The following is a 19,850-nucleotide window of genomic DNA, read 5'->3' as shown; positions in this document are numbered from 1 at the left end:
CCTCAAGCAGGTGCATCCTTTCCCTTCATCAGAGGAAAGGTCCTTCTTAACCAGGCCCTAGACCCAGAGAGGAGCAGGGTGCCGGGTCCCGGCTGACTCAGCACTCCTTTGCCCGAGAAGCCTGTAGGGTTGGGCTCCACGGAGCTGGAGCCGGGGCTGGGTCATCTCGTTCCATTGTTAGGAGCTATGGCTTCCGTGACCCCCACCCCAGAGGACACCCAGAGTGGCTCCACTTCATCATTGAATGCTTTTCCTAATATTCAGCTTAAAATTTCCTCCCAGGAATAATAGCAGCCTTTGAGCTAAGAATGGGCTCCCCTCCTCCCCACACCTCATCCACAATAGAGCAGTGTTAGGGAAAGAGCGGGAAGAGGACAGCACTCGTGCTCAACTGGCCTGCCTGGAAGCCACCCGGAAAAGAGAGCGTGTTTTGGGGCCTTCCTTTTAAAGCACATTAAAATGTTCTTGGATTTTCTAGGTCGCTCAGTACATTAAGTTTGAAATGCCGGTGCTGGACAGTTTTGTTGAAAAGTTAAAAGAAGAGGAGGAAAGAGAAATAATCAAACTGACCATGAAGTAAGCAGCACTGCAAAGGCCAGTCGGGACAACCAAACCTCAGGGGGCAGCAGATATGCAAGGCAGAGAGAGCCAGAGCCAGGGCTGGGAGAGTTCCCCCTCCCACCCCCCCAACCACCCCGCCCAGCCCCTCACACAGTGCGGGGAGGCTGCTGAGCTCTAGCTCCCACACCGACCCGAAGCTGGGTGGCAGCCTGCCAGGCGGGCCGCCCACTGCCTGTCCAGGGTCAGCATCTCACTGGCAATGGGGCACGTGCTGCTAAACCTGGGGGGGGACGTCCTAGAATCAGGAGCCCAGGGCAGGCAGGGGGCGGAAATGGTGCCAGATCAGGTCTGTAAGTTCTGATGGTGACACAGCCCAGGAGGAGCAACCCAAGGAGACCCCACTGGGGTGCAGGCTCAGCCTGTGCCGGGGCCTTTCCTTGCCGTGCGAATTCTGTGATGGCCACAGGGCAGCTGCCATTGTTGGGACTCCCAGTCCTGGGTGATGATTCAATAAAGCGTGCAGGTGAGCAGGTGTCACCTGTCGGCTCCAGGGGAAGCTCTGCCGGGGTCTAGCTGGACCACACTTCCTGAAGACCTTCGCCTGGCACAGGGCTCCGTTCCGCAAGGGAGCACGTGGAGGAGAAGCTGGGGGAGGGGGGAAAGAAAGGAGGGTGGCCTCTCACTGTGAGCACCTGTGTGGGGGGTCTGGGTGGGACCAAACATCCCCCAGGAAGTCACATCCCCCAACAGGCCTCTGTCTGTGCCGTCAGGCTGACCTGGGTGTCAGCAGAGACCCCAGATCCAGAGACCAGGTCCCCTGTGCCCTGTCATGGGTCCCTGTGGGATTGCAGAGCTGGACCAGAACTGGGGCTCACCATTCTATTCCGTGTCCAATGAGGAAACTGAACCCCACGAGGAGGAGGGTCACAGCACAAGCAATTACCGAGGTCAGGCTTCCTGGTCCATGACAGGATACCCTTGTCCATACTGCAGAGGCTTTAGAATGGACATGGAAATCTTCTCCTGGAAGCTCAGAATGTCCCGTAGCCCTGATGGCTCCCACAGGCATCTCATGGGCAAGGACCAGGTCTTCCTCTCTCTGCACCCTGTTCCCTGCCCCACCAGGCTTAGTGAGTCCTCTGGTCTATGTGCCTATCGCCCTCCAGGTTCCAAGCCCTGCGTCTGACGATGCTGGAACGCCTGGAGCAGTTGGTGGAAGCAGAGTAGCCGGCCAGCACCTACCTCTTCCAGAGTCCCCAGGAGCTACTGCACACTGAGTCCCGGTGGCTAGTGGCTGAGGGGCCTGCTTATTGGAGGCACCTGCCTAGGAATCCAGCACCCATGCTTTCCACCTGTCTGCACTCCAGCCCTGTGGGTTCCACATCACTGGCTCTTTTTTTTTTTTTTTACATGGGCAGGCACTGGGAATCGAACCCGGGTCCTCTGGCATGGCAGGCAAGCATTCTGAGCCACCGTGGCCTGCCCACGTCACTGGCTCCTGACTCCCAGAAGGTGCCAGGAATGTTTTGGGTGGTATGTGCATGCACCCAGCCCAGGCAGGGTGGAGCCCCAAAGCTCTGGCACCGACCACATTCAGGGGCCCAGTGGAGTACCAGCCCTGTTTCACCATGCCTGCCCTGCCCAGGAGAGCCGTGCCCGGGACGTGAACTCAGCTTTCCCAGTGCCTGACCTAGATCCCTTGCAGGAGATCCACAAAGCCTCCAGGCTTATCATCTGCACGAACTGTGCAACCCACCTCTACCCATCACAGCATACTGCCACCCAAGAACTCTCCTTCCTTGGAAAGCAGGCTACCAGTGGGTACGGGGCCATCGTGCCACTGTGACAGCCCAGCCTGCATGCCTTGGACATCACCATGGAGTCTTGTTCAGCCCAGGACCCCTGGCACAGGAGTCAGATCAGGAGAAAGACTGGGAAAGCGTGGTCTTCCCTCTCCAGGGCTTGCCTCAGCATCATCAGGAGCCAGTTTGACCAGGCTGAGCCAGTGTTGCCACAGTGTTAAAAGGATGCTGGACCCAAAGCCCCCTCCCAGCCATCCTATAGGCGCCCGGGGGCCTCTAGCCTCCTCTGGACTTGCTCTCTTCTGTCCTAGTGGGCTCTCAGCTCTTGCTACTTTCCTTCCAAGAGGGATGATGAGGAGAAATGTGTTTGGGGAGAAAGAGCTTTGAAACCCCTGGGGCCCAATCCTGAACAACGTTTGTGTGTCTGCTGATGGAGAATTTCTGGAATGAGAAAGCCTTTGCAAAACCATGCAACACTTTCTATCGGTCGCTCACTGTGTCCAAGACAAGAGCAAACTGAAGGCCCAGACTCTTCTCCTTCTAGGGCAGATCAGAGGGTCTGTGGAGGGTGGATTTATAGCACAGAAACCATAAAGGGCACCAGGACTGGAGCTCTCTCTGCTACCTGCAGACAGCCCTCACTCGTCCAGAAAGAGCAGAGATTTGGGAGCAAATGCTCAGTGTGGACACCACTTGTCAGGGCAAACATCACCAGGATTTCTCGGAACCAGCCACCATCATCAGACCTGGCCACGGTTTCTGTCGTCTCTGCTCTCCCTTGGAAGCATGGTTTTTAGGCGCTGAATAAATGTTAGGAAAAAGCTTTCCTTTCTTGTCACTTATGTGTCTCCCCAACCCCCTGCTCTAACCTCTGATCCTCTTACCCTATGTACGTGCAGTGATATCTGTCAGAAGGGCCAAAGCTGGGTTGAATTATGTACCCCAATTTAGACCTGTTCTTAATCTTAACCCCCTTCCTGTGGGTGTGACCCCCCTGTAGACAGGACCTCTTGAGGATGCTATTTCAGTTAAGGCGTGGCCCCACTGAATGTCTTGGATCTAACTCCAGAGCACTTGAGGCCTTGATAGGCAGAAAAAATTCAGACAATAGAGCAGGCCACAGGGAGTAGCAGGAAGTCAGTGGGGATCCAGAAGAGAAAGGACAGGATGTCGCCACGTGACGGAAAAGACAACGAACCCCAAGGATTGCCAGCCAGCAGAACGCCACCGCCCAGGAGGATGCCAGCCTTCCAGCCTCAGAGCCGTGAACGAGTCCCGTTGTTTAAGCTAGGTGGTATTTGCCCTCGTGGCCTGGCAGCCTATGTCAAACCCCTTTGTGCCTGTGTATGACTGGGGACGACAGTGGGTTCTGAGAAGAGAGGCCTCCACAGGACACAGAGCAGGACTCAGTGACGGGGCCTTTGCGTGGTCTGGACAGTGGTGGCAGGGCCTCCCAGAGTCACTGCATCTCAGCATCAGGGTGGGCCTTGGGGATCCTCTAGGAGGGGCTGGGGAATGGGGGCGGGGGGGAGGATGAGTTGAGTTAAAGCTCCCCAGGCAATTTCACTGCCCACCCGAGGTGAACACCTCTGAACTCATGCAGCTAGTCGTGCCTTTCTTAGGCATTGCTTGAATCACTCCTGAGGTCGTGAGCTCAGCCCTGGAGACATGCAGACAGAGGCAGGGTCCACTCATCAGAGAAGCCAGGGCAGATACTGAGCAGAGCCTCGAGAGGCTACTGGGAAGGAGGGTTGAGGACGAGTTGGAGTCGGCTAAGCATGTGCCATGGTGTCCATGCAAGTGAGAGATGCTGCCAGCCAGGGCACAAGAAAGGAGCCCCAGCATTCGGGGGGCAGGTGCCCCTCTATAAGCATTGGTCCTGTTGTTGTTTAAAGCAGTTGCTACGATATTAATTATTTAAGGCTTTGTTAGATCAGTGAAGCTTTTGATATAGGAATTCTCAAAACTAACTTCTGCATACTGTAGCTAAGGAAAATCACCAGGAAGCTGTGCAGAGAGAGGGAAATGCACAGTCCCATAATCATGTGAGGGGTTAACAAATACTCTGATCAATACCATCTTTGCTTTTCAGACATATTCTGAAAAGCTGATCATTCAGCTCGCACCAGACACACCGCGTGCTGGACTCTGTGGTTTCCTTCTGATTTCAGTACGTAGCTCCAATTTCCTTTCTCTGTAGAATTTATAATATTTGTCATGTGCTCTTTTACTAACTACCATGTGAATCCAAAGATCAAGCCTCCTGTCAGAGTGTCTTCTGCTAAAACAAGACTGTCCTCCCAGGCCAGAACTGAGAAACCTGCGAGAATAATAAACAGCGCAGGATAAAATCAACACGATTGCCAAAGAAAGGCTCTACTCAGGAAAAACAGGGTTGTTTGCCCAGAACACACTGCCAGAAGGGATCAAAACACAGAAAACAAAAAACAAAAGCTTGCTTGTTTTTCCCGCAGTGATAGCCATATGCTATCTGCTTGGAGTGTTTACCAGAGAGGGGATGAAAGACCTTCCCACTGTTCAACAAAGCTGTGCGGTCACCAGGGCACATCTGGCTCCCTTGTCCCAGAGACTCAGGGTATGAGCAGCTGGCAGTGCACGGTGACCCCTGAGTATGGGGAATGGGAGGCACAGGTACCCCGCAGCCATAGGGGATGCAGCCAGGAGCATCCTCACCAGGTGCGACTGGGGGGAGGGGAAGGAGGCAGCAGCCCCTCCTCCGCTATTGCGCCCCCACCCCCCATCCCTTTGCCTTCCAGCTGCCATCAGGGAGGAATCTCGCTCAGAGCCAAGTAGTTCCAACTGTCAGAATAGCCAGGTGCACACCCTACATTTGGGAGAGAGCCAGTTGTTTACGTGCCCCGAGACTTTGTGCTGGGTGGGGCCTCTGTTCCCTCCTGGCTGGGATGTCACAGGGATGTTTTCTGCAGACTCAGGAATGGGAATTCCCAGGGCTTCCTTTCCCAGAGAGCCCAAAGGAAACAGAACGCAAAGTCTCAGGCCTGGTGGACAGAACCCATTGTTCAGGGGCTGGGAGCCAAGGGGGCCATGTGTCGAAGAAAGGGAGGTGGGCTCTTGTCTCTGCAGGAGGGTCAGCCATGTGATCTGACCCATCTCTGGCACTGGGGCTGGGATCCGTGGCCTGGCCAAGGTCCAAGGCAGCAGGGCTCACCACTGAGGGAGTGCTTGTGTGTGCGTGTGTGTGCGTGTGTGTGTGTGTGTGCATATGCAGGGCTCACCACTGAGGGAGTGCTTTTCTGTGTGTGTGTGTGTGTGTGTGTGTGCGTGCGCGCGCAGGGCTCACCACTGAGGGAGTGCTTGTGTGTGCATGTGTGTGTGTGTGTGTGTGTGTGTGTGCAGGGCTCACCACTGAGGGAGTGCTTTTCTCTCTGTGTGTGTGTGTGTGTGTGTGTGTGTGTGTGGCAGCAGGGCTTTTTCCTCAGGATTTTTTCCTCAGCCCAGAAGCTTCTTTCTCGAATGGGCCCTTCAAAAACCAACAGGCTCAAGGACACAGTGGCCCCTTCTGGCTGCAATTTCCATTAAATCTGGTCCAGATTTCCCAAAGATGCATTCTTAGAAGGAGGTGGTGGTGGAGCCACCTCTGCTGCCCTGAACCTGTGTCCGCCACCTTCTTTCCACCCTCCCCTTTGTGCTCTCTAAGTACCATGTGTGACCATTTTCAATAATTTAACTCATTTAAAAACAACCTGGCAGTCCATCTAGCGTCAAAGCTTGGTTCTGCCATATATAAATTATGACACCAGTCAAGTGACATGTCTCAGTGCCCTCACTGTAAAATGGGAATAAATAGTTCCTGTCACGTAAGGAGATTGGGAAGTAGTCAGCTTTGCTGCAGTTAACAAACACTACCAAAAAAATCTCAGCAGCTACAGCAGCATTTATTTCTCTCTCATGACACCTGGCAGTGACTGCCAGGGCTGCATGTTGACTTACGTGGGTCTGCTCCACATACCTCCCCACTCTGGGCCCAAGAGGGAAGGCGCAGCCCCTCCTTGCTGTTCTCCAGGCAGAGGTAAGGAGCACAGGTGTAGGCAGTGTCTGCCTGTGTCCGTGTCTGGGACACGGTATGCCTCACACCCACTCACGCAGTGAGCCAGGGGAAGTCACACGCAAATTCAACATCAGCAGGATGGGATGGGATGTGCTTCACCCATGGCAGCAGGCAAGGGTGTAAAATCAGGAGGGTGGACCGTGCTCACGAACAACGAGTCCACAGGAATATGGAATGCTTCACCCGGCGCCAGCAGGCTGTAAACATTCGATAAGTGTTGGCTATTCGTTATACCAAAAACCAAGCTGAGGGCATGAAACCCTGCCTGTTTTCTCAACATCTCTTCCTCCCTCCCGGTCTTCCTTTGTGGCTCTTGCCTCTGTCTTCATCCTTACGTTTAACTCTGTCCACTCCTGGCCCCCACAGTCCTTCATTTCCTCCTGCTTTGCTCTCCCTCTCTATTTCTAAATCACCTGTCTTTATTCAGTTCTCTGCCTCTCCAATCCACACACCTCTGGGTCCTCTATGTCTGGCCCAACTGTTTCCAGGTACTGGGGATAAAAAAACTTCATCCACCTTCACTTGGGTCAGAGGAAGGCTATCTTACAGACAACCTGCTCCTGGACAAGTCTGGCGGGCTGTTTTAATGTGCCGAGAGTCCCGCGGGCTGCGCACACCTGATGGAGCCGTCAGTGCAGGCGGGCCCGTTACCCAGAAGTGATGGCCCCTGCTCCCGACAAGGGCAGTGAGCACGAATGACCCACTCAGCAAGCGCTTACTGAGCACTTACTACCTGCTAGGGTCTCACAAAAGCACCTCCTTCTAAAAGGTGCTCCGTATTCGTGCAACGCTGGGGACCCCGAGATCGGAACTGCTGGTGTTTGGCTTTAGAAGCTCGGACACTGTCCTTGGTTCACCGGCCGTCGTGAGGGGCTGCGCCCAGCAAAGACAGCCAGTCACGGGCCAGGCGTCCCCGGACCCCGGGGCAGGACGAGAAACAAAACCACAATGAGACACCCGCCCACCAGGCAGGCCGGCCGGGACCACCGAGGGCCACTCCGCCACATTCCTAGAGCAACCGCGGCGGCGGCGGCGCAGCGCGTGACCCGCAGTTCCGGCGGCGCGAGGGACGCCGGGAGCGCGAGGGCGGCGGCCATGCGGGCCCGGTGAGGAGGCCTCGGGCTAGGGATCGGCGGCCAGGGCTCCTGGGCAGGCTGCGAGCCGGCCACCGGGGGTGGCGCGGCCCGGGCGGAGGCAGCGGGCGGGCTGGCGAGATTCTGGGTCTCGTGGTCGGACCGCGGCTGGCGGGGCGGGAGGGCGGGCGGGCCGGCCTATGAGGAGCGGCCGGCGGAGCCCCGGGACCGAGAAGGGCCCCTCGCGGGCGTCCCACCCAGCTGAAACCAGACCCCGGCGGCCCCGGGCCGGAGACGCTCGGTTCTTGCCGCTTCCGTCCCACGGCGCGTTTTAGGTCTAAATATATTGAAAACGCTTGTGTAGCCCAGTCTGCTCTAAGCGATTGATAAGATACTTGTTCTTTTAAACTTTTAACTCCCTGATAAGCCGTGTGCTTTATTATCGTCCCTATTTTACGTGTGAGGAAGCTAAAGCCCATTTCAGTTACCCGTAGTCACACATCCGCTGGCTCCTCTCACTCCCCTGTACCTGAGCCGAGGAGTTAGGCTGAGCAGCGGGGGACTTGGCATTGGAAGCCGTGGCCGTGAACATCAGGTCGCCCACAAAGAGAACAGGCTCTGGAGGCGCACTGCTAGGACTTGGAGACCTGGCTGAAAGCATCTGCTGGGTGTTTCCCTTTCTTTAGCTCTAAAACGGAGATAACTGCATGAGCTAGCCCAGACTTTAGTGATAAATTCTAACTAAACATGTACTGCATGTACTGCATGTTTAGTGTCTGCCACATAGGCTACCTGTGGGGATGGTTTAATCATCTAGGTGGATTGGACAGACTCAGAGTTTCCTACCGTATTTGACTCCTGCAGTACAAAAAAAAACCCAAAAAGGTTTTTTTCTAATGTACAATTATCGTCCTTGCTGCTTTTGAAACCGTGTACCTAACCATGTGTGGTGTTTAGTAAATGGTCTAAAAATATTTGCTGAGGTTAGCAGAGGAATACCATTCTAATTTTGTGTTCTACGCAGTTTGCTTTTTATGATACCACCATAATTACAGCAGGTAGCCTTATTAAATATCTAGATAAAATTCTGAGCATTGTCAGGTCTGGAGTCTTAATTATACGGTAAGATGAAGGGCAGGCAAGGAAAATAATGTAATTTATGTTTACATTTACTTTTTTATATGTTTGTATGCAAAGAGACCCAGGGTGATTATCTTCGTTTTGAAGTCTAGTTGCTTATGGAAGAAGCAATGTTTCCACTTTTTGGTTATTATGAGTAATGCTGCTATAACCATGCATGCGCAAGTTTTTGCATACACATAGGTTTTTATTTCTCTTGGGTATATATCTGGGAGTCAGACTGCTGGGCCGTGTGATAATTTCTTGTTTAATTGTCTCAGGAACTGCCAGAGTTTTTCAAAGCATCTGTGCTATTTTACATGCAACACTATGTAAAAGATCTGCACTATTTTATTTGCAACATTCTGTGAAGCATCTGCACTATTTTACATGCAACACTATGTATGAGAGTTCTGATTTCACCACATCCTTGCTGCCTTTACTGTCTGAATTTTTTATTTTATTTGTCCTACAGAGAATGAAGTGATATCCCATTTATATATTTTCCACGCAGAGCCATCTATTTCATTCCCTTGCCCATTTTTATTTATTTTTTTATTTTTTACATGGGTAGGCACCGGGAATCAAACCTGGGTCTCCGGTATGGCAGGTGAGAGCTCTGCGTGCTGATCCACTGTGGCCTGCCTTTCTTTGCCCGTTTTAAATTGTATTATTTGTCTTTTGTTATTGAGTTGTAAGAGTTCTTTTTATTTCTGGATATACAGGTACCCTATCATATGTATGACTTGCAGATGTCTTCCATTCAGTGGGTTGGCTTCTCACTTTTTCTTTTTTTCCATTCTTTGAGTTGTCTTTTCACTTTCTTGATATTTGAAGCGCACGTTTTTAATTTTAATGAAGTCCAATTTGTTTTTTCTTTTGTGCTTTCAGTTTGTCATATCTAAGAATCTTTTGCCAGATGCAAGACCACGAAGATTACTCCTGTGTTTTCTTCTTGTTATACTGTTAGCTCTTATATTTAGGTCTTTGATGTACTTTTAAATTTTGTATATAATATAAAGTAAGGGTTCAGATTCATTCTTGTGCATGGGATATCCAGTTCTTCCAGCACCATATATCTATTCATTCCTCATTGGATGATCTTGGAGCTTTGTTGGAAAGCAGTTGACCACAGATGTATGCCTTTGTTTCTCAACTCTCCATTTGATTCCATTGATCTTTCTGCCTGTCCTTGTGCCAGTGCCATACTTCTTTATTACTATTGCTTTACAGTAAGTTTTGAAATTGAGAAGTATGAGTCCTCCTACTTTGTTTTCCAATTTTGTTTTGGCTATTTTGAGCCCCTTGCAACTCCATGTGAATTTGAGAATCAGCTTCTAAGTGTTTACAAAGACAGCTGGGATCCTGATAAAGATAGTGTAGAAGCTGAATCAATTTGGAAGGTCCGACAATAGACATTTAACATCTTAAATCTTCTGATCCATGCACATGGGATGTTTTTTGCCATTGCTTATATTCTTAGTTGCTTTCAACAAAGTTTTGTAGTTCTCAGACTATAACTTGCACTTTTTGTTAAATTTCTTCCTCAGCATTTTACTCATTTTAATGCTATTGTAAGTATTGTTTTCTTAATTTCATTTTTGGGTTATGCATTACAAGTGTAGAGAAATACATTTTTTATATTGAACTTCTATGCTGCAACCTTGCTAAACTCATTTCTTAGTTCTAATATGTTTTTTATTGGATTCCTTAGAATATTCTGTGTACAAGATTTCTTTGCTTTTCTTGCCTAATTGTCTTTGCTAGAACTTCCATATAGTGTTGAATAGAAGTGGTCAGAGTAGGCATCTTTGTCTTGTTCTTGATCTTAGTGGAAAAGATTTGTCTTTCGCCATTGGTATGATATTTATGTAGGTTTTTTTTAGTTTGAGGAAGTTCCCTCCTATTCCTACTTTGTTGAGTGGTTTTATCATGAAAAGGTATTGGCTTTAGTCATATGCTTTTTCTGCATCTGTTGAGATCTTAAGATTTTTGTTTTTTTATTGCTGTAATTTGATGTATTATATTGATGTTTGGATGTTTTACCAACCTTGCATTCCTGGGTAAATCCCACATGATCATGGTATATAATTCTTTTTATGTGTGACCAGATTTTGTTTGCTAGTATTTTGTTGAGAGTTTTTATGTCCATATTCATAAGAGATATATTGGTCTGTAGTTTCCTTGTGATGTCTGGTTTGATAGAGTAATATTGGCCTCATAAAATGAGTTGGGAAGCATCCCTCCCCTTCTGTTTCCTGGAAGAGTTTATGAGGAATCGGTATTCATTCTTTAAGTGTAGTACAATTCAGTAGTGAAATCCTCTATGCTCGGGTTTTTCTTTGTGGGTAGTTTTTCTATTCTACTTCAATTACCCCATTTGTTATAGGTCTGTTCAGATAACTGAGTCCATTTTGGCACTTTGTGTTTCCTAGGAATTGTGTGTGTGTGTGTGTGTGTGTCTTCTAAGAATTTTTACATGTCATTTTAGTTTGGTTATAGTATTCCTTAATAATCCATTTTATTTCTGTAAGATCAGTAGTAATGCACATTTCATTTCTAATTCTAGTGATTTGAAATTTCTCTCTTTTTTGCTTGGTCAAGTCAGGTAAAGGTTTGTCAGTTTTGTTGATCTTTTAAAGAACCAGGTTTTGGTTTCATTGATTTTCCCTATTGTTTTTCTCTGTATCATTACTTTCTGCTCTAATCTATTATTTTCTCCTTCTGCTTGTTTTAGGTTTAGTTTGCTCTTTTTTGAGTGTCTTAAACTGGAAAGTAAGGTTATTGGGTTATTGATTTAAGATCTTTCTTCTTAATATAGGTATTGACAGCTGTACATTTCCCTCTAAGCACTGCTTTTCTGTGCTGGGGCTTCATTTTCATTCATCTCGAAGTATTTTTGATCTCCCTTTTGATTTCTTCTTTGAGCCATTGGCTGTTTAGGAGTGTTTAATTTCCACACATGTTCTAGTTTGCAAGCTGCTTGAATGAGATATACCAGAACTGGAACAGCCTTTAAAAAGAGGGGTTAATAGTTCTAAGGGGAGTTTACAGTGCTAGGGAAGTGAAAATGTCCAAATTAAGGGCCCCAACAAGAGGTTACCTTCACTCAGGAAAAGCTGGTGGGTCAGGAACACCTGTCAGCTGGGTCCGCACAAGGCTGACATCTGCTGGGCCCTTGCTCCTGGACTCCGTTGCTTTCAGCCTCTGTTCCTGAGGGCATTTCTCACTTGACTTCTCCAGGGCTGGCTTTCATCTCTTGGCTTCCCTTGGCTCTCTCCAGTTCTGGCTTGCTTAACATCTCATGGTGTTGTCTGCTGGGCTCCAAGCATCTCCAAACATCCATGTTTCTGTTCCCCACGTGTTTGTTTCTGAGTCATCTCTGCTCTGAAGTATCTGTTGGCTCTGAGGCTTCTGTCATCTCTCTAGGCTCTGTCGTTTCTCCAAAATGTTTCCCTTTTTAAAGTCAAGACCCACCTAGAATGGAAACAAAGATTACACCCACAATTGGGTGTGTCACAGTTCCGTGGAGATAATTCAGTCAAAAGTTTCCAACCTACAGTATTGAAAATCAGAATTAAAAAGAAATGGCTGCTCCCACAAGATTGGATCAGGATTAAAACATGGATTATTCTGGGGTACATAATACTTTCAAACTGGCACAACATATTTATGATTTTCCTGAATTTTTTTCCAGCTATTGATTTCTGTTTTCATACATTGTAGTTATATAGCATTCATTGTGTTATTTCTATCCTTTTGGCTCTATTGAGGTTTGTTTAGTGACCTCTCATTGTCTGTCCTGGAGAATGTTCCATGTGCACTTGAGAAAAATGTATATTTTATTGTTGCATGGAGTGTTCTACAGATGTCTGTTAGGTCTGGCTGATTTATAGTGTTTCTCAAATCTGCTCTTTCTATGTTGATCTTTTGTCTACTTATTCTATCCATTATTGAAAGTGGAATATTGAAATCTCCAATTATTTTTTAAATTTATTTTTAATCCATATTTTTTACTCATTTGTCCATACCATAGATAAAGGATCATCAGACACAAGGTTTTCACAATCACACAGTCAAATTGCAAAAGTTATATCATTATACAATCATCTTCAAGAAACATGGCTACTGGAGCAAGCGCTACAGTTTCAGGCACTTCCCTCTAGCCTCTCTAATACACCTTAAATAAAAGGCATAGCTATATAATGCGTAAGAATAACCTCCAGGATAACCTCTCGACTCTGTTTGAAATCTCTCAGTCACTGACCTTTTATTTTGTCTCATTTGTCTCTCCCCCCTTTTGGTAAAGAAGGTTTTCATAATCCTTTGATGCTGAGTCCCAGCTCATTCTAGGATTTTTGTCCCACATTGCCAATTATTATTGATGAATTATCTATTTCTCCCTCAATTTCTGTCAGTTTTGCTTCATGTATTTTGGTGCTGTGTAATGATGTTCATAAATGTTTCTAATATATTCATGATGGATTGACCCTTTTATCAATATAAAACGTCCCTTTTTAGCTCTAGTTACTTTTTTGGTTTGAAGTCTGTGTGATATAACTATAGCTACTCCAAATTGTGTGGTTGCTGTTTACATGTTTTTTCCATTCTTTTACTTTTAATCTGTTTGTATGTTTGAATCTAAAGCATGCCTGCTGCAGACAGTATATAATTGAATCATGGTTTTTTTGTTTGTTTATTTTTGCATGGGCAGGCACCGGGAATCAAACCTGGGTCGCCAGCATGGCAGGCAAGAACTCTGCCAGCTGAGCCACCGTGGCCCTGACATGAGCCACCATGGCCTGTCTTGGATTATGTTTTTAAATCTTATCTGACAATCTTTTGTTTGATTTAGTCCATTAACATTTTGGATTTATGCCTGTCATTTTTTTATTTTCTCTATGTCTTATGTCTTTTTTGTCTCTCCATTCCTCCTTTAAACTTTTGTTTGCATTAAGTGCATATTTTCTAATATAGCATTTAAATTCATTTGATTTTGTTTTCACTTTTGTGTGTGTGTGTGTGTTTACTTTTTGGCTTATAGAGCAACTCATCAGAATCCACTTCAGATTTATACTAGTTTAATTCCTGTGATATTTAAAAATGTTACTCCTATATAACTCTATTTCCATCCCCTTTTTGTGATACATACTGTTATATTTTGTTTATGTTTACCATGTTGTCATATATATAACATTATTGTTAAATTTAATATCAGAAGTCATTTCCTTAGCCCAGTACAGCTTTGAAAAAGGAGATAAAATATGGGTTTAAACTTTTTTAATTACATATCTTACTGGTACATTATGTTTTGTTTTGTGTGTGTGTGTGTGTGTGGATTTGAATTGCAACTTGGTTACTTGCTTTCAGTTTGGAGAGCTTCCTTTTGTATTTTTTTTTGTAAGGAAAGGCTGCTAGCAACAAATTTTCTCTCTCTGGCTCTTTTTTTTTTTTTTAATATGAGTCTTTATTTCAGCTTCAATTTTGAAAGATTGCTTTCCTGCATACAGGAATCTTGGTTGACAGTTTTTTCTTCGAGCACTTTGTATATCTTTTCCGCTACCTTCTGGCTTCCATTTTTCTGGCTGAAAAGTCCTCTGTTACTTTTATTGTGGTTCCCTTGTAAGTAGTATGTCTTTTTCTCTTGCAGCTTTTAAGATTTTATTCTGTTTGACTTTTCAACATTTTTGCTCTGAAGTGTCTGTGAATTTCTTTGTAGTTTTCATACTTGGAGTTCTTACTCTCTCTGGTACTCCCTGTACACATATGTTGGTGCACTTGATGGTGTCCCACATATTTCTTATGCTCTCTTGATTTTTCTTTATTTTTTTTTTCTCTTTGTTCTTCAATTTGCATAATCTCTATCACTGTATCTCTGAATTTGCATATTCTTTCTTCTCCAAGTTCAGATTACTGGCAGGGAATTTTTTTAGTTATTTTACTTTTCAACCTCAGTTTCCATATGGTTTGGTTTCATAATGTCTGTATCTTTATTTATATTCTCTATTTGATGTGACATTGTCGTCATGCATTTACTTATTTACTCATGGCTTCCTTTAGTTTTGTGAACATGCTTGTGATGGCTACTTTAGTCTTTTTCTGATAAATCCTACACTGGTTGTTCTCACAGGTATTTCTGTTACCTGCATTTTCCCCAGAGTATGGGTCATATTTTCCTGTGTCTTTGTGTGCCTTGTAATGTTTGGTTGGAGATGGGGTGTTTTAGATAATATATTGTAGCAAGTATGGGTGCTGATTCCCCTCACCCCTGTGGGGCTTGACACTCATGCACACACACGCATGCACACACACACACACACTGCTAAGCCTCTGGTGTTTCTCCTCAGGGTTTGGCTTTGGGTGTGTTCAGGATCAGCATAGGATGGCAGTGGTTTGGTAGAGCTCATCTTCCTCTCTTTCTCTGACCACACTCAACTGTTATGGTCTGCTAGCTTTTTGGCTGATTGTTCTATTGTTTTCAACATTGCTGTAGGGCATAAATTGTTCCCTAGACTAATCTAATCAAATTCTAGTTCCATTGAAGGGATGGTTTCTGAGACCAGTGTTTACTGTCTGTTCTGATCCCAGGAGGGCTCTTCTCAGCTGCCTGTTCCCCTAGTTGTCTCCTGCAAAAGTTGCCTTTCACTACAACCTCTGCTGATGTTGCAAGAATCCCAGTCTCTCCACTGCACTCACCTGGGACTTCGCCTCAGCAGTGGGTGGTTAGGGGCAGGATGAGAATCACTGAGTTCCTGTTCCTCCTGGAAAGAAAGCTCTCCACCTGGGAAGAGAGGTGGAGAGTCCTTGAAGGCAGCAACCTGAATAGAATTTCCTTGCTAAGCTCAGAGGAGAGAGGGAGCATGCAGTCATGATTCAAGTAACACAGACTCGCAACTTTCCTACCAGATTTTTACAGATTTTCTTGAAGAGACATTTATTTGCTGTTTGTCCTTAGGACCATTTCCAGAGGCTTAAAATGTTTTGTTTTGCTTTTCATCATTCCACTGGCCTCACTGGCATGTGGGTCAGCAAAGTTGCTCATTGTCCTGCCAGCAGCTCTTTCTGTTGAGCATAGTTTTCACTTAAATATGTAATTTTGTTGGGTTGAAAAGGTATTAAAGTTGAATAATTACCAGATATTTCATTTGTCTATAATTTGTTCTATTGTTTCTCTTCCACACAGAAAATTCTGAGCTGCAACCCAAGAAGTGACACATTAGTTCAAAGGAAGACAATAACTCTGGTAGGAATAATTTGGCTTTTCACCATGAAGTTAGGAAAACCTAAAGGAGGTTTTTCTCGAAGCTCAAGCAATGGAAAAGCCTATGAGAACCAGCGCAAAACAGCGCGTCAGCGGCAGAAATGGGGAATGGTTGCTCGATTTGATTCAAGCTTGAGTAGGCTGAGAAGAAGCTTGGATGAGAAGCCTTACAAATGTACTCAATGTGAAAAGAGTTTCAGTCAGAGTTCAACTCTTTTCCAACACCAGAAAATCCATTCTGGAAAGAAATCCCACAAATGTGCCGATTGTGGGAAAAGTTTCTTTCAGAGTTCTAATCTCATTCAGCACCGACGGATCCATACTGGGGAAAAGCCCTATAAGTGTGATGAGTGTGGAGAAAGGTTTAAACAGAGCTCAAATCTCATTCAGCACCAGAGAATTCACACTGGAGAAAAGCCCTATCAGTGTGATGAGTGTGGCCGGTGTTTCAGTCAGAGCTCCCACCTCATTCAGCACCAGAGAACCCACACGGGGGAGAAACCCTACCAGTGCAGCGAGTGCGGCCGGTGCTTCAGCCAGAGCTCGCACCTCAGGCAGCACATGAAGGTGCACAAGGAAGAGAAGCCTCGGAAAACCCGAGGTAAAACCAGCAGGGCCAAAGCTCACTTAGTGTCATCTTGGAAAGCTGGTGCAAGAAGGAAGTCTGTGGCTGGTCTCCGCTGAGTAAAAGGCACTGTCAGCAGCCCTCTTAAAAAAAAAAAAAGAAAAGAAAAAAGGCTAGTGCTTTATAGTAGAACATTTAAATATTGCATTTCTTTTCTTAGTATGGAGACATTGGGAGTCAAATGACCTTGTTAAGCTGAAAGAAACTATGTTAGTTCAGCTGCCCTCATTTTTTTATGTGACTTGGAGCACAAAGAACTGAAAACATGTTTTGAGAGTACAAGATCCCTTGACCTCATTTGAAATTGCTTCCTGCCTCATTTAGACAAATATTATGTTTTAATGACATGTATGAAAGTGCAGGAATGTGCCAATGGTTCCTCAATTTTAGGACTTAATTAGGAGTAATTAAATAAAAGGGAGAGGAGATTAATTCCATTAGTTTTGAAGTTCTGCAGCCAATGAGAATTCTTAGGTTGTTTGTAAAGTTTTGTAGTATATTAACCAATGGTTTATAAAAATGAATTGGAAATTCAGCTTATTAAAAATGTATTCAAGTTCATAGATTTTTAATCAACAAGATTTTTAATCATCGTTGCTCTACATTAGCTTTCTTTTATTTCTTCCCTTTTGCTTATGGTCAGTTATTAATTAAAGGGGTAGAATTTCCCTGTTTTTCACTGAATTCTTTGTAAGAAATTCTATAGAAGCTAAAGTGAGACCTGAATTAGACCACAAGCCTCCTGCTCCTTGTATTACTGCTGATCTTTGTTTTCCAGAAGCTGGGATGGGTCAGTGCTGATCCATCATCATACCCTTGACCTTTGGTATTATCTTGTGCCCTCGCAAACTGAGCCAGCCTTTTAGATTTACACGAATAAATAATTACCCTGTATTTTCTAGCACAATCTCCGCTTCCTTCTTGCTAACTAAAAATCTACAACTTACTCATTTCCCCACCTTTCCTTTTTTTTTTAGATAACCCTCGTTATCTTAAATGTTTGTCATTAGCAAAAAATCATTTAATTCAAATGTCAGTGCATTGTAGCGCCTTTGAAATATAAATTAACTCTTTTGGGGCTACAGAAATGGTTTAAGTCTAGCAAACCTATTTCTTAACTTCCATGAGAACAGTGCAAGGTTTTGTACGTTCTGATCAGCTGGCAGCTCAGGTTTTAATTTCTATTGAAAGTGAAAGTTTTGATTTTTTTTTGTATCTTTTATAATCATATCTGTTTCTGTCATGTTAATGACAATTATCCATAAAAATAAAAATTAATATTTTACATAATAAACTTGTGTATTTTTCTCCTGGGAAGTTGTTTTGGTGACTTAGACAACTGCTCTAAGATCACAGTTGTTTCAGTTTGTAAAGTTGCCAGAATGCAATATACTAGAAATGGGTTGGCTTTTACAGTGGGGCTTTATTTGCTTACAAATTTGCAGTTCTAAGGCCATAAAAATGTCCAAATTAAGACATCAACAGGACAGTATCTTCTCTGAAGAAAGATTGCCGGCATCTGGGACGCCTCTGGCACGTGGGAAGGCACATGGCTGGTATCTGCTGGTCCTTCTCTCCTGTGTTACTTGCTTTCAGCTTTGGTTCCAGTGGCTTCCTCCAGGTCCTAGCTCAGCTTCTCCAGGGCTTTTCTCTAAAAGCTCTCCGCTTGTTTTGTCCTTTATCAATCAACGATTCCAGTAAAAAGACTCATCTTATGGGGTGGGTCACATCTCAGATTGAAATAACGCAACCAAAGATTCCGACCACAATAGGTCTGCGCCCACAGGAACGGATTAAACACTGCCCGGTCACAGATCCCAGCAGCCTGGTGGCAGGTGGATTACACTGCTCTCCTTCCACTCTGGGAGGGGGGAGGCATGTTTTTACTGCTGTGGACACAGTTACAGGACTGCTGCTAGCTTTCCCAGTGGGGAAGGCTACCAGACCGCCACTATTTGATGTTTGGAGAAAGTGAGCATTCTGGAGTGCCTGCACAGGCAGTGATTGGGGGATCCCTTTCACTGGGCAGATAGCCCTGTTCTGGGCCATGGATCCGGACAACATGTGGCTGTTCCAGATACCCTACAATCCCACAGGTCCAGGTCTCATTGAAAGAATAGGTTTTTACAGTAACAACTAAAAGATGGTATAGTATAGTCCTTCCAACAGCGGACTAATTAATAAACTCAAACACTAATTCGTTTAAATACAATGCCACAGGCTGCTGCCCCAGTTCCTACGCTGGCTCTGAAAATACAAATTAAAGGACAGCTGTTTTACAGCCTAAGAGGATGTGATATGTTGTCGCCTATGCCTCAGACTATAGAAATGGGGGAATGAGGTCATTTGGCCTTACTGCTGGCCTAGGCAGCCATGCTGGTTGAGAATCTTAAGTGCATAGGGACTAGGAATCACCAAAAATACTGTAATCTGACACACAAAATGCTTATTAAAATTTTTACCACCAATTCAGGGCCTTCTATCCCCACAGGAAACAACTATGTGGACCCTTCTTATGCCTACATTAATGATGTCACAGTGAAGCAATCTCAAAATTTGCAGGGAGAGAATATCTGGTACTTAAGATCTATAATGTTCCTCTGTCTAGTACCTTATTATCAATCAATGGAACTCGAGCATGGAGATTGTAAAATCAGCAAGAATGACTCCTGAATGTTTCCCATAATCATCTTTTTGCCCACAGCACTCTAACAAACACCTCCCTACAGGTGTTTGCTCACGCCCACAGTTGGACCCAATGCTGAGTCTGCATGAATTTGCCACCTTCAGGTGATACCAACCTTCCTTGAACTGTGACCCCTACAAATTGAACTGTGTGGAATATCTTGCTTGCCTGGCAAAATTCAGCAAATCTGGAAAAGAATCTTAGACCCCGTGTCTAAATAGTTTAATTTCCTTTTTTTTAAACTTTTTTTATTAATTAAAAAAAAATTAACAAACAAAACATTTAGATATCATTCTATTCTACATATACAATCAGTAATTCTTAATATCATCACATAGTTGCATATTCATCATTTCTTGGTACATTTGCATCAATTTAGAAAAAGAAAGAAAAAGACAACAGAAAAAGAAATAAAATGATAATAGAGAAAAAAAAAGACTATACATACCATACCCCTTACCCCTCACTTTCATTTACCACTATTTCAAATTCTAATTCCCTTTCTTGGTCATGGCGGCATCTCTTCGTAGGGTTGTTACCTCTGTGTGGAGGGTTCCTAGTGTTCTGTTGTCTTGTGCTGCTATAGACTATGAATGCGATGTCTATCCCGCAGTCAATATAGCCTGCTGTGTG

General features: G+C 45.2%; 2 protein-coding genes across 2 annotated transcripts in view; both read left to right on the top strand.

Annotated features, from left to right (window-relative positions):
• RASSF4 (Ras association domain family member 4) overlaps positions 1 to 3,186 on the top strand; it is a 37,235-nt gene extending 34,049 nt beyond the window's left edge. The window contains exons 10-11 of the mRNA XM_077124554.1: positions 479 to 576; positions 1,728 to 3,186. Of these exons, the coding sequence (XP_076980669.1) occupies positions 479 to 576; positions 1,728 to 1,788 (159 nt within the window). The 3' untranslated portion in view covers positions 1,789 to 3,186. The remainder of the gene's footprint in view (positions 1 to 478; positions 577 to 1,727) is intronic.
• A 4,334-nt stretch (positions 3,187 to 7,520) lies between these two features.
• On the top strand, positions 7,521 to 17,816 carry ZNF22 (zinc finger protein 22). The gene is made up of 2 exons (XM_077124553.1): positions 7,521 to 7,559; positions 15,829 to 17,816. Exon 2 carries the CDS (start codon positions 15,913 to 15,915, stop codon positions 16,588 to 16,590), a length of 678 nt encoding a protein of 225 aa, XP_076980668.1. The 5' UTR covers positions 7,521 to 7,559; positions 15,829 to 15,912; the 3' UTR covers positions 16,591 to 17,816.
• Positions 17,817 to 19,850: the final 2,034 nt, after the last annotated feature.

This window comes from Tamandua tetradactyla, chromosome 13 (assembly GCF_023851605.1).
Source record: "Tamandua tetradactyla isolate mTamTet1 chromosome 13, mTamTet1.pri, whole genome shotgun sequence".
Lineage (NCBI taxonomy): Eukaryota > Metazoa > Chordata > Mammalia > Pilosa > Myrmecophagidae > Tamandua > Tamandua tetradactyla.
Note: the sequence above shows the minus strand (reverse complement) of the source record. Positions and strands in the feature narration are given on the sequence as shown.

Bases quoted from the DNA above. Each gene is read 5' to 3' on its own strand.
- ZNF22 (XM_077124553.1), top strand. From the start codon at position 15,913: ATGAAGTTAGGAAAACCTAAAGGAGGTTTTTCTCGAAGCTCAAGCAAT.